General features: G+C 36.2%; 1 protein-coding gene across 6 annotated transcripts in view; it reads right to left on the bottom strand.

Moving 5' to 3' along the window:
* Nucleotides 1-16886, bottom strand: part of DENND1A (DENN domain containing 1A) — a 190604-nt gene that overhangs the window by 78490 nt on the left and 95228 nt on the right. For all 6 annotated transcript variants that reach the window (XM_032200166.1, XM_032200169.1, XM_032200167.1 and 3 more), the window contains exons 11-12: nucleotides 10914-10959; nucleotides 2020-2121 (exon numbers count right to left, since the gene is read on the bottom strand). In XM_032200166.1, coding sequence (XP_032056057.1) covers nucleotides 2020-2121; nucleotides 10914-10959 — 148 coding nt within the window. The remainder of the gene's footprint in view (nucleotides 1-2019; nucleotides 2122-10913; nucleotides 10960-16886) is intronic.

Raw genomic sequence — 16886 nt, 5'->3', positions numbered from 1 at the left:
AAAAGTATAATGGATTGGCTTTACAGTCTCCCTGCTGAGATGAACAACTTGATCCACTTACAGTTCCAAACACATGATGCATGAAAGAACTGACAGAAATTCAATTCTTGCAAAGAAGAGCAGCTGCTCTCTAGTGGTCAAAGCCAAATATTAAGCAGTATGAAGGAAAGGAAAAGACCTAGAGGAGAATACTTCATTATCTAGGTAACTAAAATAATGAAACAAAGCTAAATAAGACATAAACACTGATCCCAAACATTAATTACACAAAGCAACACGATTCAAGTTTAGGCTTTGTTACAACAAATATTAATCCCAGCTGTATTTATATAGCAGTTGTGAAAAAAAATACACCATGTACGCTATTTGTGAGCCATGCCAGTTAATTGAATTTGCTGGCAGCACTTCCTCTGCTATGCTCCAACATCCTCCAAGATAAAATGTAGCTTTTAAATAGACCTGTGGAAAACTGAATCAAGAAATTTGAACTAATAAAACACAACTCTTTACTGTTATAAAAGTAAAGTAAAAGTAAATAATGAAAGGAAGGAAGTCTCTTAAAATTTATTACATTCCAAAGCTTGAAGTTCTGTGTTTATTGGTGAAGTCTCTTCTGATGTTCTACAGTGCGCCTACAACAGCTCCTTTAATGAAGTCTCATAAAATCTAATATAATACTTGATTGTTGACAAATCATATATATGTTTGAGGCCCAGCACTCACTGTACCCAGACATTTCTTACATAATTCCATGAAATTTACAAGTCTGTCATTTCCCGGGTTGTGGATAATGGCATGAGTGATGACCAGCTGGCAGATTTGGATGCTGGGAGTGAAATCAAAATGAAAAACTATAAAAAGCCAGAAAAATTCATGGAAGTAACTTTTATAGACTAAATGCTTGACTAAAGCCAAGATGTTCACAATCAAGATGGACCTTTTATCTACAGCTCACTGTTTTCGAAGAATGGATCACACCGCAGATCATAGAGAAATGACGGGATGTCACAGTAGGAGGCACTGGGTATTCACCATTACTTGAATTTTTTGTCAAATGGACCAGCTTATATTGAGCTCCCTGCATATCAATTTTATTTCTCAACTACACATAAAAGGTATAGATCTAACTGTCAGCACAATATTTTGAACTAGTAAAAGAAAGCCAGATTTTCCCCTGCCATTTTCTGCTAAACAGTCACCCTCTGGCTTAAAAATATCCTCTTACACCCTTATTCACTTTACCGCTCTTCCCCTTCAGCCTCTTTATTGAAGATGATTACTGTGGGAAGTAACAAGCTGGACATATTTATGTCCCATTAAAGGGATACATCAAGCATTTAAAAAACATTTCTATGAAGTTATTAAAAAATCAATTACCAATAACAAGTTTGAATGAGAAAAAAATAATTTCATAATTATTTGCATTGGGCGGTGCTAAAAGTGAGTATGAAATAGTCCATTTAAAACCATAATACAGGATATAAAATGTACAAAGTTTGTTAAAGCTCATCTAGAAAAAGACAGAAAAAAGACGTTTCTGTTCATTCAGAAACAAAAGTTAGTTTAAAATACATTTTTTTTTCATCTAATTGAAGAGATAAAGATGATTTCCAATAATACCTCAAAATAATGAAAAAATAAGTTTTGCTTTCTTTTTTCCTGTTCGGATATACCAAACACTGTGTGTTTTACATCTGTTGTGTCCTTCCCCTGCTCACCCCCAAAAAAGATTAACTCTTCAGATGACCTAAAACTTGATTGTGCTAATCCAAAAGTGGGCTGCTGCAACATTTCTAGCTTAGGAGATCATGAGCTAATTTTCATCAGGAGGCTTAAAAATATATCTGCAAATTTTCAAACATTATTTAACACTTCATAACAGAAAAGAACTGAGGTAAAGCAATTTACTTAAAATAACGAAAGTAACACAATGAGACACCTATATGTACAACTGAACAAGTAAAAAGTATTTACACTTTCAAGTAATGGAATGGTTGAATAAAATCATTTCATACATACCACATCATTAGGAAGGCTCTGAAGGTCATCAAAAGGGGTTTCCAGTGTGTTGGTGTCTACATTAAGAATCACTACATCTTCCAGGGCCATGCTTCTAACTTTCTAAATAGGAGCACATTCAAGAGAGGAGAAAGGAAGATATAAATATGGAGAGTTAAATCCTATGCATAAAGGACACGAGTGATAGCATAACATCATGGTATTACAAAACTCAACCCTTTTAAGTAACGCCAACATTCCTGTCTGTCACCACTTGTTTTATTTATTTATCTTACCATGTTGAAAAATCAACCCATAATTTGTGGACAGGAATTTCTAATGCTGTACATACTGAAATTTTTGAAACCACAGAGTTGCTGGTTGAGATTATTCAAGCAAAAAGTTATCACAAGCACCTCTACTAATGTTTATATTTACTCTGATATCCTGTTTGCAAATTTAGAAGCTTTTAGCTAAGTGAAGATTTTGAGTTCTTTTTGATTTCAGAAATTAATTTAAATAACAATAAATAGTGGCTTTTCCAGTAGGTATGAGCTGTATTAAAACAAAAATTAGATCTGTTTTCTAAATTCTAGGTTGAACCTTGTGTCTCCACTGCAGACAAATTTACAACTATTTAAGCCATGTTGACACTACAGAGGTTAAAAAAAACAACAACAGCAAATTAAGACAAAAGCTCCACCATATCCTGATCTTGTAATGTTAAGTGAATTTACATTTTTGATCCTGCTCCCATTAATTGAGATGTCTAATCTTCTTTAACTGTTTAAACCTTTGGTAACTACATACAGAAGTATAACTTATATCTTACTAAAGAAAAATCATTGGAACTTTTGACTAAATAACTAAAGGTATCAGTAATCTAAGCAAACTTAAGCATTGCCAGACTTTGTTTCCCTGCTTAAACAACAGTAAATGAATCACTGGTATGAAAGAGAACAATATTTATGTATTTATTTTAACACTTTTTCCACTAACAGCACAATTGATTTTTTTTTTTTGACTAATTGTACATAGCTAAGTCCTTTTCAAATCTAGCTTTGTAAATTCAATCAGAAAAAGTGTAACTGCAAAATATGGTGATTAAGGAAATTTCCCACTGACACTGTAAACAAACATTCAAGTACCTAAATACCTACAGTACTAAATGAGAGTTATTGAGGAGGTAAATTAACAAAAACATACTCATTTTTTAATTAAGATTTTGTGGGGTGGGGGGAATTGTTTCCTTTAAAAGAAAGGAAATAAAACTCTAAAACAATGGCAACTTTGAGCCTTAGGCATCTAAATAATTACCTTCAGTTTTCCTCTGTCTATAAATAAAGCTGCTGTGTACTTAAAGGAGGGGGTGGAAATGCACCAAAAAAAGCCAACAACTATTAAAAAACACTTTGCAGACATTTAAGTTTAGGTCTTCCATGAGAATTTTCTTTGACTTAAATGGAAAAATGTTACTTTTAATGCTTTCCACACAAAAAGCCCAAGTAGTGCATGACAAACCAGGTACTTTCCTCTCCATTTCAGGAACCAAAGGTCACTCGCATGGCTGCATCTGATAAACTCTAAAGCAATCCAGGAGTCTTGCTCCTTCTAGGAGTCCGGAAGCACCAGACAAACTGATTTGCTCCTTCCTGTTTCAGAAAATTAAAAATCGCACTTATACTCAGAGGAGTCTAAAAAGCTCCAACAAAAAGGTCTTGCAATGCACTTAACCAAAGCCAGAAGCTTGTCAAAATCAAGTGCTAGTAGGACAAGACAGAAGGAATTAAAACCTTCTCTTGAATATTGCCAAAGAAGCAACAAATGTGCTCAAACTTGTCAATGAGTGTTTTTTTAACTTTGGTGGCGAATCTGCGCCTTCCCATCAGCACTACATTGGGCTTTTCTGTAGCAAAGTCCAGGCTTTTCACAAGCTGGAATCTGCCAAGGAGCATAATACAAAACGATTCAGTTCACCATGCAAGGACTATAAATGCTTATCAATGTAATCACCTCCACATTTAGCCCTGAAATAACTGCATCTGAAAGGAAGGCTGGTGTTCAACTCTGCTGCGCTATACCTTTATAGAGTGAAGAGCATAACCTTACTTTAAACTTCTCAATAGTTCTATTAAGACAGGGGATTTCCCTGGAGACAAACCCTCAAATTTAATAAAACACCTGATAATAACTTGATTTATTGCGTCTGGCATCGTATTTGACAAAAAAAAAAAAGACAAAACACAATTTTTCAGTGGTCCAGTTGTGCCTTATCCTAGAGAAATGCAGACTGACCAGTTCATCTTGATCCTTTTTGTCATCTTTCCTTTCACTATAATCTTTAATAAAGGTATTATGAGATAAATGTAGTACCTATCAGCCCAGCTGAATCTGGAAATAAAAGCATTTACTCCGTTGTTGGAATTTCAGTAGAAACTCCCGGCATCCAATGCACTCTTCCTATTAAATCCCACTGCACTCTATAAATTGCAACTCCATGTAGAATATTTCACAGGTAGGCTTTGCAAGTTGTCACAGTTTTTGTCAAAATATGAAGGGATGGCCACTAAGCTTTATATAGTTATATTCCATATTTCACAACTTCCTCAATATCAAAACAAAATTTTACAAATGAATTGATACCCATTAAACAGAATGGGCTATATTCACTAAGTTCATATTTTGCAGAAAAACACATGGAGAAGCAAAACCAAGAAGAAATATGAACATTACTGTTTGCTTATCCAAACTTACTGCATACTAGGGATTTGCTGAGTCAAAAGATATGATTCAGTGAAAATGTGCATCACTACTGCAAGCCTTTCTTAACCAACCTTACCGGATTCCTCGTAGCCATAATTAATCATCTAAACCCAACCAAATCGGACTAACATCTACACCTGCCTTTTATTTTATATGTCTCTGTTTAAAAGAGCGGAGAGGTAAGGAAAGCTGGTTTAACAAGCACACTGAACCCATTGTTTATGGCCTCTATAAACATGGCTTAGTAAGAATTACTGACTTAATCAGAGAGAACTTATCTCCTGGTGAAAAGAGCACTTTAAATTTCAGAAATGGCACCTTTACTGTGAAAATCTCTTAACTTTTCAAACAAACTCCAGGGGGCCTTAAACACCAGGTCAGTAAATAAGCAGCAGTTAGTATGATCTGTCCTGCTCACAAGCAGCCAAACACTTGAAGTAATTTAAATGTTTTATGTGAAAGGTAGCAAAACCACTGACAAAATATATGGAAATATTAAGGGGTACTCCTCTGTTTCACATGCGTCATATGACAGAAGAAATATTCATCAATAATACTAATGCCAGTTTATGCTAAATGTTATTTTATTATCACTATTGACAGCCATCAGTTTTTGATCTTCCTACCATAAAAACAACTGAGCTAAACTTCATACAGATGAACAATGGTATTGGATATTTCCTTAAAACAACAACAACAAAAAAACAACAAAACAAACACACATACAAGAAGAAAAAAAAAAAAAGAAAGAAAAGAAAAAAAAAAGAGGGGTTTACGTATCTTCATTGCTAAATTGGTGCCAAAATGTAAACCAAGTTGATCATGAGGTTTCATAACCAGCCACAAATGGATCAACATATTAAAGATGTTGCAACAATAGAGAAAAGAAAATTCACCTTCCAGTAATTATTTTGGAATCTTAAAAAAAATATTTTAAAAACAACAACTAGTATTTGTAGTAGATATTTGGTACATTATACTTGAAACTATTATGGAATTATGATCCACAAGTCTAAAATCCATTTGTTTAATGAGTTGTCTCTACTTAGTTAATAGTTTCCATTTATTTTCTTAAGAACGCCACAACGCCGCAGACAACAATGTGTCAATCTGGCTGCCAGAAGCAGGAAAGGCAGCGGATATAAAATTTTATTATTTCATGCCCCAACAGCAGCCAGAAGGACTTAATGAAATCACCCTCAGATTTACAACCTGAAATAGCTATTCAGCAGACAAGCGTGGTTAGGCTGGATGTGCCCCTTGACCTTGCAGCCCTTTGATCTGGCCCAGCAGGTGGCCTGTGCCCCCCTCTGTGCATCTTCCACTCTTCCGCCACCCCCGACCTTGATGTGCAGGCCCTGATCCTGTACAGGTGATTCTCGAGATCCTTATCACAAGCAGCTGTTGCTAACTGAGTGACAAACATCACTAGTGCTGCTCTAACACCACCGTACAACAGCAGCAAAACCTTCCGCAGGCACTGGTGAGCCTGCTCGGTACCACAGGACTTGGGTTTCTTCCAACGTATCCTGCAGGCATCCCCCCTGCTCCAGAATCACCCACTAAAGCACAGTGGTTAGTTTAATTTTTCTAACAGTTGCGGAAGAGGCAGTTTAATAAGTAATTTCTCATGTTTTTACATGCGTTTTACTCCTGAAACCACGTACAGCCATACTTACCATATTTGTGAGTGCCCAAATTACATTTAATTTTTTAAGATTTGGATTTCAGAACACCCAGTATATAACCCCATCATTTAAGCCCTGCAAAAAAAACACACCCTACACTTCCTCAGTTCTAGGTAAAAAATTCAGTGATTTACAAATGTTAAATATCTTGAAAAAAGCAAAATACTACTCTCCAATCAAAAAATTTCATTAGCAATTAACACTACGGTGGAAGATGCCAGTGTTCAGGGTGTTTTCTGCAAACAGCCAGCCAATAATTCCCCCAGTACTCCACGTGGCACTGCCAGCACAAAGCCCAGGCATATCTAAGCTTTTTCTCAGAGTCTTAGCTCACACTCCATTCCAGCTACCTGGCATATAATAGGACTGGACCACAAATAGTGTGTACTCTTGTCTACCTGAAAAAGACAACAATCTGCCAAAAGAGTGCTCCCAGAATACATGCACAGGGTTGAGAGGGCTGAACGCAGCCTTCTATTCATCTGTCTGCATAAGGGGAAGACTATCAATGCGAAATGAGATCAGCTGCTGTGTCCTACTACCTTAAAAATAGGAAGAATTTTAGTGAAACTTCTTTTCCTGACGCGAACATATTTACTCCTACTAGGTTAAAATAAAACAAAACTCTGCTCATGTCTGATACGTACAACTGCCTTTCATGGTAAGGAAGAATTCATCCTGACAACTGCAATGCCAAGTTTCACACACACATTTAGTCTGGAAAATTTTGTGAGAATTAAAACTCTGAAGTCCCAGATGAAGTCCTCAAGTGACTGGAATCTTAAAAATAAATAGACAAGGAAATATACTTTTCTCATCTTTAAATTCATTTCTAAATACTGCTTTTGTGCCCTGAATAGAGCATGATAAGGCTGGGCATTACTGTAACTTGCACGATGGAGGCCTGGCACAGAAGATTATACTGCCAGCAGTGCGGTATCTGACAGCTAAAAGGAACCGTTCCCAGTGGTAATGGGAACCACATGTGCCTGAATTCCAATAGGTAGTCCACTAGGTCAAGGGCATTCCTCTTCCATCAGCGCCATCACACTAACAACCTTCACTACAGAAGCAGTTGCCGAAACAATCGTTTACTAAGACAAAATGGAAAAGGCTGCCAGCTAAGTTTGACACCGCTTGTAACAGAAAGGTGAATTTAATGTAACACGAATACTAAAACAGCATGAGGGATGCACGTAGAAAGTAAGATTATGAAAGGGATGTGTTCATTTGATGGAGTTTCATCTTCCTATCTTGTTATTTATCAGTACTAAGTACTTATCTTCATCTAATATGAATTCAATTAGTTCTGTAAGCATGTTCCATTATTCATGTGATAGCTCCAGCCTTGCTTATCCAGCAGCTTATAAACTTTTAGCCTTCTTTGAAGTCACTTTATGGATTGCTAAATGGAAATCTTATAAAGAATGACTAACTAGGTGATGATAGAAAAGCTGAAAAATAAGAGCACAAAACACAGCTTTATATTTTCTACCAAGATTTTCCCTCATAAATCAGCCAGAGCCCTCTGACCTACAACAGGAGATTATCTTATCTCACAGGAGAACATTTCAGTCACAGCAAATTAGATTTAACAGTCAATGGATATGCTTGATATTTTAATCATAAGAAAAATTTGTCATTTTCCATTAAAATAACTGTTTCTCCTACAGAGACCCCATATAACATGGGAAACTAGAAACTAGCTGAGATGCTAACTAACTAGTTTGACAAAAACCCTCTGGAGGTGCGACAGCGGGTGCATTTTGTTTTAAAGCATTGTAACTGCTACTGTATTTCTTCCAGAGGACCTACTCCAAGATAAGGAGAGCAAAAGCACACAAAAGCAACACCAAAGCTGGAAAATTTTCCTACACTCCACAGTCACCCTTCCCTTTACACCACAGCTTCCCCTGCACAAGTTTAGGCTTTCACTAACGTTTACGCAGCACCGACAAATTATGCAATCAGGGCTGCTGGAGCAGAACCGTGTAACTGCAATTACTCCCCTGGGGCTGTACAGTAGAAGAAGAGCCCACCTGTCTTAACCTGAATGGAAAGCTGGGGAATTAATCCCTTCTTCTGAAACTAGAACATGTGAATTGACAAAACACTTTTAAAGGACTATTTGCTGAAATTTCAGCATTTAATGAAAAACGGATACTGGGTAATGACAATATTTTAACTGCCTTTTAAAAATTATTTTGATGTGGAAAAAATAATACAGCATATTTTTTAAAAACGCACAACTGATGGAATATGGGAAAAAATGCTGTTGCTACTAGATTGTTACTCTAACACATAAAAGGTATGATTTTATACCTATGTACATAGAAAATGACAAACAGGAGAGTAAGCTTTCAACATCAAAATCAGGCTAAGAGGTAAACTAGTAATGCTCAAATTTGTTTACCAAATGTCACCTTTCCTTTGCCCAAGACCCAGACTGATTATCCCGTATTTGCTATAAAACAACAGATACTATAGCCCAGTGTGTGATTTTATTTTATTTTTCTGTGGCGAAAGCACAGTTAGCTAGAAGATGCATTTCTATCTGGAAATATACAATTTATCCTTAAGAGGAGGGGGAGTAGAGAAGACAGGTTTTTTTTATTTATTTCATTTATTTCATAAGGCACTTTGAATAACTGTATGTTGCCAACGTGTGTGTGTGTGTTCCAGAATCTCCAACTATTCAAAAGCCGTACTGGATTTAGTACTAAACAGATTTTTTCGCAAGTTACTAAAATGGATGAAAGTTGGCTTCTCCAAGAACTCCTTTTTTTGAATTTTTACAGATGGAGTTTGGAAGGCCTACAGAGCCCTGCAATCTGAAAAAACTGAGACAAAGGAAGAGGTAATATTTGATGTAGCAAGGCAGGGGTGAGACAAAGCAACACCAAAGTGTAATTATTATTTTTTTCTATACCCATGACCAGGCTGACCACACAGGTCTTTCCGAGAGATGATCTATGAAAGCTGACAAGTATCTGTACTAAGATGTTCTCTCATCCTCTACCAGGCCTTTTACTCCTTTTTTATTAGGGTATCTAGCTATTTAAGAATGCCAGTGATTACCTGGCACTGCTATTGGGCAGAAGAATTCTTGCTCAATATGAAAAATATATGCCAGACTACCCCCTAGGTATCACTTGGGTTCTGCCTATGCAGTATTCAAATTTAATTATCAAAAATCTCTTTAACAAAAACATTTTATATACAAACAAATGTCCACGTTGACATTTAGAATAATTGCTTATTCACTAACACATTGCACTGTAATTCTGTACTTTATTTAGCAATATAAAGGGCATCTGTGGTCAAGCAGGGGGGAGCCCTGCATATTCTATCTAGCTCCTCATGAAAAAGGTGACTTCTAAGAAATTACGTCACATTAATACTGGGAAAAAAGGGGAAGTTACATAGTATAAAAACCTAAGTTTTAAAAACACAGAGACATAGAAGATCATTATTACATAAATATGCCCCAGTGAAAGAAAATGTTTGATCAATATTTCCACAGAAGGTATAAATTTTACGGAAATACAAAACCAAATATTCTAGTAATATGCGTTATTTTGTGTGAAGAAAAATTCAGCATTGTAAATTGTTGCATATCCTAAGCTTAAATTTCCAAACACAGCTATCTAAAACAGGGACATAAGTCAATTAGTTTCCAAGGGCACTTGCAATGCCTACTGTTCAGCACTGCTTACTGATTTAAGTACCTACAGAATGGCAGTGCTTTTCTTTGAAGGAATGGCTCTTCCCATACCGAGCACACACACGGTGGTCAGACTTCCTGTGTAAAGGGGCACAATTCATAAGGACTAAGATTTTCACGGGGATCTAAGTTAGTAGCTTCTGTGGTCCTCCAGATACTTTTGAGAAAAGTTATCAAGTGTTTCACCAGGATTGGAAGCAGAAGGAAATGTGCTATTTCCACACACACACAGTTAGCAGAATTACTCTGAATTGTTTATATGTGAAGCTTTCTGTGAGGGCTGGTTTTCTGCCAGCTTTGTGTTAACATTAACAGCAAGTTCCTTCTTTTCAGGGTCTTTTTAACATTAAAAAAATTACAAACTGTCTGCAAATGCCTACAAGAGAACTATAACTGTCAACATTTTAGTTTAATATCAGCTCCGCCTTTCTGAATAGAGTAAAACTAGAGGCAGTAAACTATTACATGAAGCAACAGGATGGAGCGGGGAACACACCGTGAGCTCATCGCTGACTGCTGAACTGCAAACAAACTATGCCCAGACAGTACAAGGTACCATTAAGACTCCCTTGAGATTTAACACTATCATGTAAACCTAATTTCAGTTATCTGAACTCTCCTAAAGAAATTAACAGGACTATTATATTTTTAAGCATATGAATGAATGTAAAATTATTTGCAGAAATTAGGTCTAAATCATAAACTGACGCATATTTTCAGAAATGTTTAGAAAGACTTACCTCCATCAAACTTAAATGTATTCCAATGAGGTAGGGCATTGGGGCACTGCAAAGTAGAAGAAAAACTTGCTTTACATTCTCGTAATGATGGATTAACACATATGAGTTATAAAATCAGCTACAGGAAGAGACTGGTATACTGGATTAGACTTTAATATATAAATATATGTATATATATATATAAACAAACCACATGTTAACAAAATTTTATTCCATATTTGAAAGACTTGTTTTACTGTGCAATATCCTCTCACTACCATAAGACTTAAATTTCTCTTGACATCAGAATTTCTAAGTTAAAACAGGTACATAAGGGCAGCTATTAAATATATACCTATAAATTAAAATATTGTGGTCTCTTAAAAAATATTACAATTTTCTAAGAAATACACAGATTTTTTCTAAACAGTACTGTTTAGGAAGATTGATCCAGTTGTAGTGTTAAGTGGTTTATTTAATGTATGTAGCACCCAGTACTACAAGCTTTAATCCTTTGACTATGGGTCCAGGCACATTTTAAATAACTTAGTATCAATCTTGAAATATTTAAAATTATAAAGCAAGGATATAAAAATGACTTTGGAAGATTCTGATTAAGTCCTGAATTATTGTGATACGTACTGGTATCATTACTCTCTTCAAAATACAAAACTTAAATATATCAACAAGTTCTTATGCCAAATTTGTAGCCTCAAACACAGGTGTTATACTTTTGTTATCAAACAGAACGCTAAGAGAAAGACTGATCTTTTCAGTCTTCTGTTCAGTGATGTTTGCAAACAGCAATATGGACTGTATAACACAGGAAGAATACTGAATCAAAGTTGTATCCTTGTATATACAGTATTTCTAATATTAAGCTTACTACAGAACTCCCACTCAACTAATCAGGGAAAGCTTATATTTGCATTGCTTATTAGAACATATCAAAGAGGATGCCAAAGCTGCTAATTGCAAATATGGCATATACTGCCTGTTAAACTGAAAGCACACAGACAGACACAACTTTTAAAATAGAGCCTCATTTGATTTTGCATACAGAAGCTCAAAGAGCTCATTTTCAATTTCAGATGAAAAAGGAGAGAAATGTCACTGTGCTGCCTTGGATTAAAATATCTTCCATATTGCTTTTATAAACTGGTGCCTACTGTTCAGTAAGGGAAGAACAGTGCTGAAAGAACTACTGCAACACACCAGCAGAAATCACTCTGCTTCTCATTTGGTGAGAAATAACTTTTCAAAACGTACAATTTGTTGATATGCATATTAATAATTAGCATGTTTATTAATATGCCACCAAGAACTGTTCTTCTGTTGGATGCTGTACCAAGAGATGTGAACAGCCTCTATATTACACATTCTGGATGAAAAGGATGAAAATGCCTTTTTTTTTCCCTTCTTTTTGAAGACTTTAAACATATATAACTTCAAAGAATCATACACATTCATTTGTAGAATACTGAAGTGGTGTCTTATCACCTTACAACTTACTGAATTGAATACGCTGGCAAGAATGCCCCTGCCCAAACTTCACCCAGTAAAGCACTTTGTGCTAGCCCAGAGGGACTGCTGAATTGTAAACTAACTTGGTGCAAGTCCTAAAGACTTGGCTTCCTTGGGAATTCCACAGGTGAGAACCAGAGCATACATCCAAGTTTTTGGATACAAATTTTTACCATACAACATGATATACACTTACTACATATGGATTGCTGCTCAACTGAGGAGTATTTATTTGTAATTTTGCATGTTTTATTTGTGACAAACATTATCTCTTTCACCCACATCTCTTCATTTCCAATGGCCACATTCCAGGAGCAAGAAAATACCCAGTAATTTCACATTCAAAGTATAAACCATTGGTTTAGCTGCCAGCTGCACAAATGCTCAACTTCCCTGTGTGCCTGGCTACGCTGTTGAGGACTCCTCCAGTATGCACTGAAATGAATGTGTTTCTAATTAAGTAGTTTCAGGAACACGACAGCTTCAATCTCAAAAATACAAAGTCTGAACCTCGGCAGGAAGTCTTAAGACTGCAAATGTCCCATCTAGTGGAACCTTGGCTAATGTAATGAAAGGAAGCAGGAAGAGTGCAGTATTCCAGAAAGCCAGCCATTTATTAATGTGGCCAAAAGCAGAGCCTGTCACCAAGCGTAAGAAAATCTGACTCTGTAAAAGTTAATTAACTCTATCATGTCCATCTGTCACCCACTTGCTTTATCAACAAAACAATGAGAATGCCTAAACCCTTAAAACCATGCACACCCAGTAAGATTTTATGGATCTACAAGACAGGCTTTTAGATGCAAGGATCGATTTAGGATGCAACGACTTCTCTTTTCAATTTTCTAGTGCAAGTCATCACATGTAAAGACAATGCAGCATATAAAGCTATTACAGGGATTGCGTAAAGGCCACAGTAATCTAACTTTTAGCAGTGTTTTCAAAGCTGTTATTTCTTTAAACTTGTATTACTACATACTAAAAGATTGCAGCCAGATCCTTAATGTGCTACACAATGTATATACACTTGGACAGACTGAAGAAAGCAGAAGGAACGATTTGATGCTATAGCACTAGAGAGTAAGCTTAGCTTACCAATTCATAAATAATATATATATATAACATAATAAAATAGCTCAGGTTTTTCCGATCAATATGAACCAGCAAACTTTGAAGCAGAAATTTGTTAAATAATGCACTAATTTTGCAAACATTTGCATTAGCTTTATGAATAGTTGCATGGATTTCATTAAGGGCATGAGGTTGCGCACAAATACAACACTGAGCATTTCTCCAAGAAATGCTTAATAAACGGGTGATAGGGCCTGGATCACAGGACACTGGGACATGGCACCAGTACACAGAAGGTGACAAGCAGACCAGGTACATGCTACGAAGGGCTGTGGAAGATGAATAGCATTTGTGATGCACAAGAGAAGATAGGGAATGTAGAAGGTAAACAAAGAAGGTTAACAAAACCATAGGAAAATAGTTCTTATAAGAACTTTTCATTATGTATAAACAGTTTGGTTGAAGATGTATGCCAGGCCTCATAAATTGCTTTTATTAACTTTTAAGTGTTAATCATATGCCATTACTTAAATACTCGGGTACAATACTGTACAAGAGAACATCATGCACTCCCCTTCACCATTCAGGCCACACAATAATTCTTCCCAACTGCTATTCAGATCCTGAGAGAAGACGTACTCAAGGAGCTTTTACCAAGCTAGAGGTGTATGGTTTTTAAAGTCTTTCCAGTCAACTTCAGGAACATACATTGCTTGTATAAACAGGAGAAACACTTTGCACAATCACTAATCCTTCTGAGACCCATGACAGATTAAGGACTGACCTTCAGACCAGTCTTTACATACTACTTTACGCTTAATCAGTCCTGGGGCTTCCTACAGCCACAACTCCTAATTACTCAAAGCTGTTTGATGGCAGGCAATAGCCATTAAGTGCAAAAGTAAGAAGTATCAATTTCTACTATGCACATTCACTGCTTAAACAAAAAGCCTGCCTAAGTCTTTTGGAACAAAGAGAAAGGCTATTACTCCTCTTGTGCCACAGTGGTTCCCAATGCAATCAGGGTTATTTACAATCAAATGAGTTATATAGGTAAATATCAAATCATTAAAGTAGCAATGAATAAGCATGAATATGGATACTGTGGACTTAACAGCTATATATTGCCCATTTATTACAGTTGCATTTTTACAATTTCTTTAATTCGTTTCCTTAGGCTAACTAGAGACCTCTTAATTATGCTCCCAAGAGGTGGGCAACTACTAATTGGAAGAGAAGCAGGTGAAATAGAGGGACACTTCCTCTTAAGTGAAAATAAAAATAAAAATTCCCAACAACAACAACGAAACTCCCGCACCTTAAAAAAAAACAACTGCAATTCACCAGAAAATGTAATGTAAAACCCACAGATCTCAAGAAGGTTTGTAGTTTATAGCTACACAGGGACTTGCACCATTTTCCTCCACTGTTCCAGGAAAATGATTAGATCACATTTAGTACGTTCATGTCTTGATACACAAACACTGACTTAATGTGTTGCTCTTATACACCTATAGTACTTTACCCTCTAAGTAGTCTCCAGATTTCTCTTCAGATTACTCATTGAGATGCAACAGAACTCAATCCCAAATTTATCAGGGTAATTGATGCAAATTAGAAACTTGACTGCACAGAGCAACTACAAGAGCTTTTAGTGAGTACACAGATGTACCAGGCTAAATCAAAATGCCTACCCAGAGGCTCATGAGGAAGGAATCATTGTTTCCCAAGCAGCAGGAGTACTTGCCCTCCAGTTACCCCCTCCACCTACTTAAAGGAGCATACTGAACTACATGCAGATTTAGAAAACACGAGAACGGGAGTTTCAAAAAAAAAAAAAAAAAAACAATTCCTGGAGAAAGGGAAAACTGCACCAACAGAAACGTTTGTTCAGCAGGTGTGGCAGGGTGCTCTGAGAAGGTGCTCTCAGAATATATTAATGTTGGCTGCTAAGCAATCTATCTAATATAAAAGACTGTTTTAATCACCTTAGAACACGTACTGTTACTTCTGGTAGAAGCCCACATAATAACCAGAGTAATTCCCCCACCCTTTAATGATAGAATCAGATGGCTGAAGTCATCCTACATGCATGTATGCGGTATTGAGCCACCATAACTGGCTCAGTATCCCTAGCACATGGCATGGCATTTTCAGTACATGAATAAGGATTGCAGGTGAACATAAATATTAAATTTAAAATAAGCCTTTCAAGAGGGAAGTGGGAAGAAGATTGCCTTGTCACTCTCTGGGAAGAGAGCTATTCTACTTTTTCATAGTTCTGGGAAGATCCAAGAGTTATCATGTGTGTCCTCCCATGGAAATACAACTGATTTCACAAACATGGAGCTGAATTGGAATGTTATCAGCTGGGACCTTAGAAGCTTTTTTGTTTGTTTGTTTTACATAAAAAGGTTCTACTAAAATAATATCACAGATAATAATCACAGATGGAATATACTTTTTTTTTTTTTATCAAAACCTTTCAAAGATCACAAGTAATACCGAGTTCTTGTAACCTTTTGTGATTTCCACAAAGAGTAGAAGACTCAAAAGCACTAACAGCATAAAATAATACGCACCAATGGACAGCAAAGTCCACTGAATGAACATCATTTTTTGTATTTTTAAGAACAGAAGAACTTTAAATTTTGTTTCCATTTCAGATTTTTAAATTGCTTACATCACATTTGCAAAATAAATAACCAGACAGTAATTAAAATAAACTCTAATGTTTTTAAATAATTTCACGTCATTTCCCTTAAGAGGCAGACACTGATAAGCAATAATACTGCCTTAAAACAGACAGCATGAAGCTGATTTCTCAGTCCTCATAGGCAAAAATCACCTTTCCAAGTTCTCATGGTTACAAAATAAATGGACTCTATTTTGAGAAATATATTTATGGCACACAGATTGTTACTAAATTTATTTATCCAAACAATTAGTGTGTGAGACTACCTCTCCAATTAAAGTTCATATCAGGCTAAGGTAATCAGCTGTTGTATTTGTGAGCATGCAATTACAGCCTAATAATTATATGTTTTAAAATCATACTTCACACACTAGCTAGCTCATTTGCTGTATGGACAGGGTGTTACACCATGAAAGAATTCATTCAGCAGAGCTCAGCGACTCGTGTCTTTATTTCCTTAGGTACACTGCCCAAGTGTTTGCTTTTTGCACACCTCTGCTCCCAGCTGTGGGATCTGGACTTAGCCCCTTTTAACATGGCTTTGTCAGAAAGTCAATGAATACCTAATCTTCAAACCCAGCGTAAAAGCCTCTTGTGGTCCACATCGTTGTCCTGAAAACTCCTAGCAGCATGTACCTGAAGAAAAAACTGGCAGTAGCAGCCTTCATGTGTTAATTACACATGTGAAGCCCATTATGCAGAGA

The sequence above is a fragment of the Aythya fuligula genome, chromosome 19, assembly GCF_009819795.1.
Source record: "Aythya fuligula isolate bAytFul2 chromosome 19, bAytFul2.pri, whole genome shotgun sequence".
NCBI classification, from domain to species: domain Eukaryota; kingdom Metazoa; phylum Chordata; class Aves; order Anseriformes; family Anatidae; genus Aythya; species Aythya fuligula.
The sequence above is the reverse complement of the archived record's forward strand: the minus strand, read 5'-3'. Positions and strand labels throughout refer to the sequence as shown.